General features: G+C 43.5%; 1 protein-coding gene across 5 annotated transcripts in view; it reads right to left on the reverse strand.

The window, feature by feature from the left end:
- The window catches only part of UTRN (utrophin), a 560266-nt gene that overhangs the window by 389009 nt on the left and 157544 nt on the right, over positions 1-13713 (reverse strand). For all 5 annotated transcript variants that reach the window (XM_074990438.1, XM_074990437.1, XM_074990436.1 and 2 more), the window contains 4 exons: positions 10820-10927; positions 10080-10256; positions 8827-8963; positions 1571-1694 (listed from right to left, as the gene is read on the reverse strand). In XM_074990438.1, coding sequence (XP_074846539.1) covers positions 1571-1694; positions 8827-8963; positions 10080-10256; positions 10820-10927 — 546 coding nt within the window. The remainder of the gene's footprint in view (positions 1-1570; positions 1695-8826; positions 8964-10079; positions 10257-10819; positions 10928-13713) is intronic.

The raw sequence follows: 13713 nt of genomic DNA on the forward strand, positions 1-13713 counted from the left end.
TTTTTTTTTGGTGTTTTTTTTTTTTTTAAAAAAAAAAAAAAAAAAAAGCACTGAATATACCCCTTCTTTGTGTTTCTCTTCAAAAGGCATCTCTTCCAGCAGAGTTACAAGCCACAGTCTAAAATTAAATTGACTTCTTAATTATAACCACTTCTGATACATGATGGTGACCTCATCCTTTTCTTCATCAACTCTTCTCCATACAGTAAACTCTTTTATATCCAGCATACTATTATCTGGAACTCTCAAATAACTGGCATTTTAACCATAAGTAAATTTTAGTTACGTTGTCCGTAAGTACAGCATAATGAAAGTAAATACAAACAAATGCAGCAAATACAGTAAAGCGTTGTAGTGTGCCATACTACTGTTTGTAAACAAAGTACTCTGCATACATTTTGTTTCTTTCTTAATATCTAATCTTCTTTTTCTTTAGTGTTACGCACTCCTAGGTATAACTCTCTATTATCCAGAATATTCGAAAATCTGGAAGCCTCCCGATCCCAGGGCAGCTGGATATGAAAAAGTTTACTGTATTAGTCACCCTCTTCTACTCTTCTTTAACGTGCACTCCAAGCCTGCCACTGACAACAGACAAGTGAACCGCAATGCTTCCACAGAACCCTTGCTTACTTAAATGGGGCTCCACAGAAAAATGATTTCTATGTGTTAATTGCAGAACTTGGAATGCAGATTGTAAACTCTTCTGATGAGGGACTTCTGTTTCATGAAGAGACACACACATTTAGGGGGCTTTATAAGTAACAATAATAATAGCATCAGCTACAACATCCTTTCATATAGCCTCAACATCATGTTCTTGCATTGTAGCCCACTGTTAAGTGAGCCTCCTTCTGGAGATTTAAATATGTACATTAAAAGACCACAAGCACCGCTAGTAATCGAGCAAGCTTCTGCAAAGGCAATGCTTTAAAAAAAAAAAAAAAAAGTCACAAGGATTTACTCCTCCAGCGGCAAGAATCCAAAACCAAGGAGGCACGGCTCCCACGTGGTCTTGTAAATTCTACAGTGCATCACAGGTTGGCGACAGTTTTATAGCAACAGTATTGTATATAGATTATAATTACAGGGACTCTGACCTATGCTAAAATTCTAAGTAGTAAGATTCCAATTACTTTAGCAATAAAAACACTTTGTGGGATAGGGTAGGCAGAAGGTCAATATGTGCCTCCAGGGGATTGTGTATAGAGACCGCCCACAGCTCTATACTTTCCCAAACTTATCTGAGTGTTTTCAATCAATCCCTGTCTACAGTTGTCAGCCATGAGGCCAAAACAAGGCCAGAAAATACAATCATCCACAAGACCAGCACCTCCTATTAATCCACTGATCACAGATATCAGCAAGAAAAAAAGACCCCAAATCCTAGGAAATCAAGAAGCATGAGACAACAGGCACACTACTGTCAGAGTTCCACGTCTAGTCAGCATGCATGGCCATTTAACAAAGGGACAATCCACAGAAACAGACTGTCTCTCTAGCTGATACCAAGTGAAAATTCACAGAATAAAACTATTCACAGGAAAATCCTTCCATCTTCTTATCTTACCTCCAACTTTTCTTTCATATTCGAAGTGTCTCTCATCTTCTTGTATTCTTTGATCTCTATGGCCTGAATGGCAGCTTTTGATTTCAAAATCCAGTTCAACAGCTCAGCATTTTCAGCATCAAACCTGGTTTAAAAGGTCAGATGGTAAATTTTTTCATCATTTTTCCTCCCCACTCAGTCATTGTGTCTTTTATTAAGTTCCATACATTCTTCCATCTGGACCGAGAAAGCAAGGCAGCACACAGACATTCATGTCTTTTCATATCGCTGTCCAACCACAAGCGGGCAGCGACAGTCCTCACTGCTCACAGATTCTTCAGTAAACTGCCTCAGCAAAAATCATTTCACTACCATTAACTTGCCTTGCACGAACTATGGGGCCATTTGTTTTCTCATTTTACAGATCCCTTACAATATAAGACTACTACTTCTGTTAACATAAAGATCATACAGGATACATTTTACGATGTTATATTTATAACAGTAGATTTCCCTCAACAAAACAACATTAAAAATATGAACAAATGTCTATATTTTTGTTCCAGACTCTGCAAATACATTTAAAAAGCCATATATTAGCTTAAATGAAGAATGAGTAGCTAAAGAACTACATAGTAACTCAGAGGAGCAGGCAAAACGATTATAAATGATCAGCTGATTGAGATATAGTTTATAATTCAAGCTTTACAGCTCTGCTAAGGGCTTGACTACACAGGATAGTTACACTCGTATCAGCTAAGCCAACATATTTATACCAGAGAGCTCACCAGGAGCATGGCCTTTTAGTTTCAGTTTAAACCAAACTGACAAAGAAAAAATAAAATAAACAAACACTCTTACAAGAGTGTCCTTCTGAGGGCTATCCCAGTTTAATTATATTGATATTAAGTCACAAATTAGATATCAATATTACTTTCCATGCAGACAAATCCTAGTTCAGATCAACCATCTGTAACTAATCAGTGAGAAACTAATTCCAGCAAATTACTGTTAAATCAAACTGTTCATGGGCAAATTTGCAGGTTTCCGGTCATTGTTCATTTACTGGCTCAAATGCTTGTTCTAGGGAAGTGGAAAAAACCAGCAAAGTTTAGCCTGTTTTTTCCAACTCCACTCACTGATACAGCTTTAACACTAGTAAAGGGAGATGGTAACACTGAACAGGATCAATCACGGTCTTAATGAGCAGAAAGTCTACAGATCATCATGAACATCTAATCCAAAAACTGTAAAAAGGATGATTTTGTGCCTAAGGAATCAGACTGGGACTAAGGTGCGCTGAGTTCAATTCAACCCTTGAGAGTTGATTTCAGACCAATTCATTTCTCTCTAAAAGATTAAACCATTTCTTACTATGTGAATCAACATTACCTAGGACCTGCTCTTGGCTCAGGACTCTAATCTGAATAAACTAGAGGATAAATCATTGATCAGTCAAATTACTGACTTTTTCAGAATGAAGGGTAAACAGAAAATGATATGGGTATGATAAATGCATGCAGCATTTATTCTGTTCCTTTATATTGACCATAGAATTTTTGTTTTAGTTTCAGTATTTTATAAAAGTATACCAAAGTGCATTTTTGTTTGAAATATACAACCGCCCAATGAATTCCTAGCAATGAAATCTCAATACATTCTGGTCGCTACTATTAAATACATGAAAAAGGTGGGAACAGATGTAATTAATACAATCAGAAATAACAAACTAATAAGTTATAGCTTTATTACTGACACTTGCATCTCGCTTTTCATCTACGGATCTAAAAATGCTTTAACAAGGAAAATTATCTCCACCTTTCAGGGGAAAAGCTGAGGCTCACAGAAGCTGAGGACCAATTTTTTTGGTAGTCGTCAGCCCTCAGAACTCCATTTGAAGTTAATGGGATCTGCAGGTGTTCAGTATCCCTGAAAAATCAGACTGTGAACGACTTCTACAAACAGCACATTGTGAAGCAATGGGAGAGCTACACAGAGAACTCAGGACTAGGAGAAAATGCTTTCTTAATAAAAATTTGGAGCTACAGTAAACCCTCGAGAAGCATGATTTCGATTTGTGCTTAACTCGCACTTACGCAAGTTAAGTGCAAGCCGAAACACCCCATCCACCCCCTGGGTCCCCCGGCTGGGAGAGCCCAACAGGCGCACAGCACAAGCAGCTGTGTGTCCCCTGTCTGGGAGAAGCGGGGGGCCACATGGCTGCTCCTCCTTCTACCCCAAGCTGCCCGCTCCACCAGCCAGGGGAATTCCAGGGATCTCCCCAACCCTTCCCCACCCCCAATTTATACAAAATATTGATTTACATGGAGGTTGCCCAGGACAAAACCTCCATGTAAATCGAAGGATAACGGTACATTCACGTTTGACTGTGAAAAAATAATTAACGATTATTCATTTTACACCAGTTTCCAGAAGGTGTTGCATAATATCTTAAAACCTTTGCACAAGTGGTGGCACAACGCAGAACGCGTGTCATTGTCAGAGGAGGGGACCAACCATGTAACCAAGTGTGATGGGGTTCTGGGGTCCCCCAAGCTCTGCACCCTGTCCGCAGGCAAAAAAGTCTCTCACTCAGCAGGAGAACGGGTTTATTAGCCGACAGGACACAGCATCGTACAGAGGAGTCAGTGCAGCAGGCAGAGACAGCCAGTCCAATCCATGCTGGGGAGAGGAGGCCCCGAGGGGCCCCCAGAGCCGGGGCCTTGCCCCCTCCTTGGTCTCTCTTTCCCTCAGCCCAGACTAACTGCTTCCAACTCCCAGCTCCAATTCAAACCCCTCAGGCTCCACCTCCTCCTTTGTCTGCAGTACAAAGGTGTTACCTGGTTGTCAGGGTTACCCTCAGCAGGAGCCCCACACCCTCTCTGAGCCCCTCACACACACACACAGGTATCCCCCACTCCATCACATCTCTCCCCCCTTCCAGACCGAACTGAGCGGGGTCACTCAGCCAGTGACCTGGGGAAGTTCGGGGCTCTCCCCTTGTGACAGGGCATTGGCTGTACCCTCTGTTCTCCCCTCGATTTGCACCACCTCCACGTCATAGTCCTGCTGGGGGAGGCTCCAAGTCAGGAGCTTGGTCTTGGCCCTTTTCATGTGATGCAGCCGGGCAAGTCCCTTTAGTTCCCTTGGGTTGGTCGGTCTCCCTGCTTCGGCCCCGGTCCGTCAGCCACATTCTCAAGTCGGGTGGGCAGAGCCCATACAGATGCTGCAGCACCAACAGATCAAACAGGTCTTTTGTGGTCTGGGTCCTGCCCCATCTGACCACCAGTCCATACAGCTGCTCCGGCCAATGTCTGGAATTCAGTTACAGTCCAGTAAAAGAAGGTACAAATGCTTCCACCCTTGGCATTTAGCCAGACCACCACAATGGCTGTGTGCCTCAGTTTCCCCTTCCATGCCACACAATAGGTTTGGAATGTTCCTTCTCATGTCAGAGGTTGCAAGACTAGTTACAGGGAACAATGGTGACATTTCAGAGTACAGATTCCTTCAACATACAACTCATGCTTCTACATCAATGTCATCATGTCACATGGCTCTTTCCAAACATTCAGTACATGGTACAATTCTACAGCTTTTGGTAGCAGCACCCCTTGGTTACAGCAGTCAGCGTGAGTAACAGAACAACCCCATTGCAACTGCACATTTACGTTGCTCTTTGGTAGACCACAACTTTTGTGCACCATCCTTGAAAATCTGGTATTTTGGGGATAAATGGCTGAGGCCTTTCTTAGCACCATCAAGTTCTAATCTTCTCTCTTGCCCCCTGGGGTGGAAATTTGATCTCTCTGGCTGTGCCCTCCCTTCTAACAAGAGCTGGGCCATTGATGATCTCAGGGAGACGGCCCCCTCCCAGCCAGCCTGGAAATTTGCAAACCAAACTGCTTTCTGAGAGTTGTTTTGTGAGTCCCAGACGCAGAATCCACATGGAGGAATCCCTGTTTATCCCTTACTGGCCCACCAGGACCATAGCTCCTTTATCCTTCCCCCTCCAACGACTGCCTCCCCATGGAATCAGAAGTGGAGTCCAGTATAAGAATATAAGTGTTTCCACCATCTGGAGATGGGGAATTGCTGGCCCTCTCCTGCATCCTACAGAGACTGACTGTGCAGCTGTTTTAGTTGGTTCTCACAGGGCTGCTCACACTCCCTGATAGTTTTCACTTTACTTGCATCAACTTCCAATTCCTGAGAAACTTTTACCCTGCCTGCTTTGGACCCTTGCAGAGCACAGCCAGTGGTTTCACACTCAGGCAGGTCCTGGCCATCAGGAGCTGAAACAAACTTCTCCCCAGGCAAAGGGCTGCTCTGGCTCTTACAGACATGCACCTTTCCTGTTCACTCTCCTTCACCTCACTCCCATTTTCTGCAGTCCCCACAGACGGGTCAGGAAAAGTTTCAGGGAAATTCTCTTCCTTAAGAGCTTCCCCAAACAATAACTCACCCGTCTGCCTCCATGGGGGCACTGCTCCCTTGAGCCACAACCAGCTCCTGGGTTTCACCTATACCCAGGATCACTTCTGGCCCATCAGGCAGATTCCCACGTAATCCCCCTCCAGGCAGACAGCCAGTACCACCGGACAGAAGGTTAGGATCCCTTTCCTCCCTTCTGCTACCAGCTCCTTTATCTTCATCAGTCAGCGTAACTCCATTGCCCGTCTGTTCTTGTGTCCTGGCGAGAGGATGACTCTGGTAGGACAGAGTCCTCTCACCCCCTCCCAGTAACACCTCAGCATCAGGCAAAGAACAAGTACCAGAATCGTCTGGTCTCTGGGATTCCCTGATGATCCTAACTGGATTAGACCAAGTTAAAGCATCATCCCCCCTGAGAGACACAGAGGCAGGCCCACTTCCCATCTGGGCTTCAGCTGCCCTCAGATCCAGCTCTGGGATCTTGGCTCCATCTCGAGCCCCCACAGGCTCAGGCAAAGGATTCACTTCCCCAGAAGCAGAAGCACTTTTCTTGCACCAAGGACCAGTGTCCTTAGCAGGGACACCACTGCCCATCCCAGAGCCATTCCCTCTGCTCCAGCCCCCATGGCTGGATTCAGAGACACACCTGGAATGCTCTTTTCTGGTGGATCCTTCTCCAGCCGCCCCAGGCTGGGGAATCTTCCTCAGACAATGGGCTAGTTTCTTCATTGGCACCTTTTCCAAATGCAGGCTCTGCTCTCTCCCCAGGCTGCTGCTGCTGTTCAACACAGACAGACAATGGGAGACACTCTCTCCTTTGTCCCAGCCCCCCGGCTGGTCTCCACACACACACAGAAGGTGGAGCAGCTTCTCTCACAGACAACTTGCCATTCTCAGTGGACAAGCTGCTTTCCTGCACAGACACACAGGCACCTTCCTCCGCCCAGGCCTGGAAAACTCTTCGCAGGTCTGTCTTGGCCACTAGTAGATGATGGGTTGGAATCGCTCCTTCCCTCCTTGAGCTGTGGCAGGCCACTCGGTTCAGAGCTCCAGGCAGTCCAGGGTTCCCTGCCCCAATCCGGGCTCACCTCTGCAGGATTTTCCTTAACCCTCAGCTCTGCCACTGCACATCCACGCTGCCTTGTCCAGCTTCTTTAATCTCGATTCAGTTTCCAGGTGCTGCCACTTCACAGCGGAGTTGCTCAGCGTGGTTGCAGGCTCTCAGGCTGATGCCCTCTGCACCCCACGATTCCTGGAAGAATCCCTTCAGTCTGCCAGGCTCCTTGCGGGTCACAAGCTGCCCAGGGTTAGGCCGTAGGCCCCTCCACCCTCTGGGACCGACTCCAACACACTCCCAGCGGAACCCCTTCTTCAGTGTGACACCCGCTCTCAGGGACCATGAGCACACTGTCTTGGGAAGAACTCATTCAGCGTCAGCCTCCTCAGGGGTCACTTGTTCCTGGGGGTTGGGCTCTCGGCCCCTCCACCTTCTGGGACCGACTCCAACAGATTCCCAGGAGTAACCCCTCCTCGGGTGTGACACCCCCTCTCGAGGACCACGACCGCAGTTGCTTGGGTTCGGCCGCAGGCCCCTCCACCTTGGGGAGCTGCACCTCACTGCCCGTCAGCACACCAGGGTCTCGCAGGCCCCTCTTCTTCTTCCGTGGCGCCGGTCACTTACTACTGGATGCTCCATCCTCGGGGTGCAGAACATCCCACTTCTGACACCAGTGTGATGGGGTTCTGGGGTCCCCCAAGCTCTGCACCCTGTCCGCAGGCAAAAAAGTCTCTCACTCAGCAGGAGAACGGGTTTATTAGCCGACAGGACACAGCATCGTACAGAGGAGTCAGTGCAGCAGGCAGAGACAGCCAGTCCAATCCATGCTGGGGAGAGGAGGCCCCGAGGGGCCCCCAGAGCCGGGGCCTTGCCCCCTCCTTGGTCTCTCTTTCCCTCAGCCCAGACTAACTGCTTCCAACTCCCAGCTCCAATTCAAACCCCTCAGGCTCCACCTCCTCCTTTGTCTGCAGTACAAAGGTGTTACCTGGTTGTCAGGGTTACCCTCAGCAGGAGCCCCACACCCTCTCTGAGCCCCTCACACACACACACAGGTATCCCCCACTCCATCACACCAAGAATAATTGGGCCCCCCAGTTATGTGACAATTAGAGACAACAGCCATGTCTACACCTGGCCAAAATTTTGAAAGGGCCATCAGCTGATAGGAATAAGGGAATTTCAAAGTTTGTGGGATCTTTTCAAAAAGGGCCCTGTGCAGACGAGCTGCGCACAATCGAAACGCAGTACTTTCAGCACCTCATTAGTATTCTCCGATTTGGACAATAGCATGGTCCTTTCGAAATTTTGGCCAAGTGTAGACACAGCCAACATGTGGAAGTAACTGATCTTTTTCAATCACTGGCAGGCCAGGAATAAAACAATTGTCATGTCAACCTGAAACAGACAATTTTTGGCAAGATTTTTAAGAAATGTTCAGGTGCAATTAAAGTAAACAAAATCAAAACTAAGTCATTCTGAATTAAAAATTCAAAAGCTATTTTAAGGTGTAAAATATTTTTATCAACCCAAATTTGTATCTTTTGTATAAAAAAAGAATATGAGCTGAACATTTTCTCCCAGCACTAGTGGTTATAGATATTTTTCACTTACATAAGGACAATTTCATATTTTCATAGATATAGATATAGATATAGATATATATATATAAACACGCTAATTTCATATATTTTATATCTATATCTATATCTATATATATAAAAACGCTAAGGAAAAGAAGTTTAAAATGCTATATATTGAGAAATAAATATCAATAATGTAGTCTTACCTTTTTCTTACTTCAATATCCACAGGTATCTGCCTTTTCTTTGGTGGTGGAGGTGGTGGTAGTTCTTGTTTGGATTGTTTTACCATTACCTGCTCCTTTACAGAAATCATTCTTATGTTTCCAACAGCCTGTGTTACCTACCAAAAATAATTAAGCAAAAAGAGTTACATTTACTCACACACACACACACACACACACACACACACAAATTCCCTGGCGCGCACACTATTTTCTGCTGAATCAATGGTTCATAAATGTCACACTTACTACGGTTTCTATCTTACTAGGGATGTTTGCAGCATAGTAGTGCTTACAACAAGCTAAACAAGGATCAAATGCATTAATGTTACAAATCCACCACAGAATATACTGTCTTAGACAGCGAGTACAGACACACTTTGTATCAAAGGCAATCAGTAGAGTCTATGGCAAATTTTCATTTACCAGTAAAAACCAACAATACAAGTTAATCACAACTAGTTTCCAACAATGCAAAGACTGACACATAATCCAAAAGCCCATTACAGTCAACGCGAGTCTTTCTCTTGAGTTTACAGGGCTTTGTACTGGACTAATTAGCATGATCTAGCCAGTTAAAGTGAAGCATCTGATTAAATCATTTTAAGAAATACGGCCTAGGAGTCCTACTCAACATACCTTTCCCAAAAGTGGTTTTGTCCAAGTAAGAAATACTAACTATGGCCTTAATACACTGGCACACTGTAAACATGCATGCTTTGCTGTTATTCTTGCATACGAAAACATATGTTTAGTTCTATGATTTCAGTATCTCACAGAATATCTGTGCCAAGCTGAGAAAAATCACAGTGGTCAAAATTCAGCCTTGCTATGACTCCATGAACTTATTTATTCTGATTTCTGAAGTAACAACGTCAGCCAGGCCCAGAAGATTTACAGCAATATTTAAAAATTCACAATCAATAAAATTCTAAACATATACCAATTTGCCTACCTATAAAAGAAAGATAGTAACAGGGTCCCTTTCTCAACCTGAGTGGAAGCAGCTGAGCCTCATGCAGCTGTGCCCAAAAAGTTAACAAATGTAGGCTCTGACAGACCAAGAAAAGTCCACGGATTGACATGAGGGATTAACTTAACCATGAATTGTATGACCCTTCCCGTCCCAGAATTGATGCTAAAGCCTTTGCTGGGCAGTTTTGTTCAAAGCGGCCAAGACTGAGTCTATGGGCATAGCTGAAGGAGAGAAAGACAATTTAATATTGTTTGCTTACCTGATTAGAGAAGTCTTCAAGTTTCTGAACTAAGCTGTCCCACTTCTGAGTTAGGTCCTCCAGATCAGTGTCAAATTTCTTTGAGGCCTTATTTCCAAGGAGCTGTGCCATTTCCTGACCAACCTCACTAAGCTGATCTAGCATTTGACGCTTCTTTCCCATGTCTTCCTTCAAAATCTGACATTTAAATAAATTCTATTAACTTTTTTCACTCAAAGATATCAAGCATTTCCCCACCACTTCCCAAGATTTACTCAAATTTTCTCTTTGAGTTCTATAGACAAACTTATCCTGTGATCTAGGCAAACCCCATTTAAAAAAAAAGACAAAAAAAACTTATCATGCAACAATAAGCAAGACAGTCTAAAGAAGAATCAGCTCTTATATTGAACACAAGAGCAAATTTAAGACAGCATTTAGCATAGAGGTCTTAGCTAGTACTGGAAACTGCTGAAAGTGACTTTCTATTGACAGTCTTCAGTGAAACAATGGAAACTGTGAAGCAGAAGAGCTGCAATACAGCACAGAGAAGCAGAGTTTGCCATAATAATAATTATTCAAAATGGATGTCACTTTACAAATGGATGACTTTAACATAAGGTGGGAACATGTGGCCTGACTGTCAAAGGTACAGAAAGTTCCCAGCTCCTATTAAAGTCAAATGAAGTCAGGTCAATATCATGTTATTTGCTCACTTTTTTTCTAAAATTGTCAGGAAAGACCAGAATAGCAATACTCACAGCTAGTTTTCGAACAGTCACACTCAGCACAGTCGGATCTTTGAAGTTCCTTCTTTGGACCTTGCTTAAAGCCTCCTCTTTTTCAGTTAACCAAGCTTTTAACAAGCACTGTAGAGGCAAAAAGAATACAGCCCTTCTGAAACATACTACAGTGTCAAAGAACTCATGACTAATTCCTCCTGTTAGAGCTCCATGTTAGCTTACACTGTTCTGCAGTTCTTACATGCATCAGATCCTTAGTGACATTAATGGGAATAACACACATGCATTAGAATTTCAGCTTAATTATTATACCAGAGTTAAATTCTGTGAATTCCTTCGAATCATCACAAATTCTCACCACTAGCAGACCTATTGCTCCAAAAACCCTGCTTTCCAGAGCCATCGGTGCTTCTTGACTTGGCAGTTTGTGATAATCAACTTCCAAATCAAGTCATTCTAATTACCACACCTGAACATTTCTCCCCTTCAACTGTAACAGAGCAGGCAATGCCTCAAACCACTAGAGACAGAGACAAAGAATGTAAAGGTGCATGACTGTAAGATATACAAATGAGGGGTGCTCTAACTCTTTCATAATGTGGAACACATCTTCAAGGAGAAACTGTCTCATAGCTTCTCTCTCTCTCTCACCCCCACCTCCCCATCCTTCAATCTCATTTGGAATCATGCAGACCACTTTCTTTTCTCATTAGTGATCATATATCATTGTTGTGGGAACCACAACAATGCCTTATGTGAAAGAAAAATGTTAGGAATGTGTATTAGTTTCTTTTAACAGCTGGAAGCAATGAGGCTCTGCCAACATCCCATCCAAAACCCCATGGACCACAATTTAAGAACCACAGGCTATAGCTAATTCTTTTATTTATTTATTTTAAACAAACCTAGTCATTCACTGGACACAACACTTTTAAACACATCAACTCCTCCGTCTAGCTGTGCAGTTTTGGCATTGGCCCAGGAGAGATTAGCAATTCCTGGGCCTACCTCTGCTGTAGTTTTCCTTTCCTATATAACCGTAGTACGTACGCATATTGACAGGAAAATATAGAAGTGATGAAAATGCCATGAAGTGTGAAAGAACAAGGTTACAATACCAAATATTTATGGGAAAAACTAAGCTGGTGCTCCAGTCAACGCATTTTACATAGATGAGTTATGAAGCTCTTCAATGTATACAATTAATCTCTGCTACCATAGCTGACAATGATAATCCTCCTCAGGAAGCTGGAGCTTCATAATTATTACAGTCCTAAGTACATAGAAGAACATAAGAACAGCCATACTGGGTCAGACCTTAGGCCCATCAAGTCCAGTATCCTGTCTTCCGACGGCAGCCAATGCCAGGTGCCCCAGAGGCAATGAATAGAACAGGTAATTATCAACTGATCAATTCCCTGTCACTCATTTCCAGTCTCTGGCAAACAGAGGCTAAGGACATCGTCCATGCCCATCCTAGCTAATAGCCATTGATGGACCCATCCCCTGTGAATTTATCTAGTTCTTATTTAAACTCTACTGTACTCTTGGTCTTCACAACATTCTCCATCAAGGAGTTCCACAAGTTAATTGTGCATTGTATGAAAAGATATTTCCTATTGTTTGCTTTAAATCTGCTGCCTAATAATTTCATTTGGTGACCTCTGCTTCTTGTGGCAACGGCAGACAAACTTGTCTCCTGAGCAGCAAGAAACATGTTGACTCGGCTTCCAAAGATTCTTGAGACAGTCACAAAAAAAAGGCTGATGCATCTCTGCTAAATTGAAGGAAGTAACAGCAGGCGAATAATCAAAATATTTTCTCAATGACACAAATATGTTCCTAGAACCTGAAATTAGTTTTAATCTCAGTATTTCTAGTTAAGTTAGTTTTCCTAATATATAGGCACTGATCACTTATGCTTGGCAGTTACATATGGCAGATCTGACTCACACTCCCTACCTTTTCAATACAAACTTAAAAACCTTCAAGGCTCTCTCACTTTCAGAGTAACATAGTTCATGGACATTTTGTAAAAATCTTGGCTATGAAAGCAATTTGTGTATAAGATGATACTCATATCAGTTGATTCATCTGCCCGCATACTTCCTGGTTAGCAAGCAGTTCTTCTGAATGCAAGGACAAGAAAAACCTTCACATAAAACTTCTTTGAAATGGGAGTGGTTGAGGACCTATCCCTGACCTGTGGAGGGACTAGTGGCTCCACTCTGCTCATTTCCTTGACTCTTATACAATTCTACCCTACTCAAAAACTGCCATAACATTTTAGTCAGCATTTCTCTGCTTACACAAGAATACATATACAAAATATCAGAGAACAGTTTCTAAAACCTGGTCCCCTCTAGGAGCAGAGCCATGCTAACTACAACCAGGAAGACTGTTAAGCTACACAAAACATCACTATAACATGGCTCTTAAATGAAATATCTCAGACCTGGTATACACAACGGAGTTAGGTGAAGAGAAGCAGTTTACACTACAAGGCTACACTAAAATGTAACTCTTGCTGATGTAATTGTGTATCAACTTAACTCTACCTCTGCAAGAGGCATAATCTTTAGGCTGATGTAGCAGTGTCCATGCAGGCACTGAGTAAGGTGGCTCTCAGCTCCCTTCAAGGACTCTCAGCTGGAGCCTGCCCCATCCCAGGACTGAGAGCTCAGCAGTGGGGCTCTAACTGAGAGTGCCTCACAACATCCCACCCAGATTAAGTCAGTGGAATGCTCCTGATGAGGACACACCAACAGATGGGGCTCCGTGTGGACATGACCTATCAGCTATATATGAACCTAACTTAGTTTCACTTAATTTTGCTGCATAGACTTGTTCTTGGTCATGGAAGCCAGCCTGGAACCCTGCCAGATAAATCAGAATAAATACCACTGTTCTAC

Source organism: Carettochelys insculpta, chromosome 3, assembly GCF_033958435.1.
Source record: "Carettochelys insculpta isolate YL-2023 chromosome 3, ASM3395843v1, whole genome shotgun sequence".
In the NCBI taxonomy this organism is placed as follows: domain Eukaryota; kingdom Metazoa; phylum Chordata; order Testudines; family Carettochelyidae; genus Carettochelys; species Carettochelys insculpta.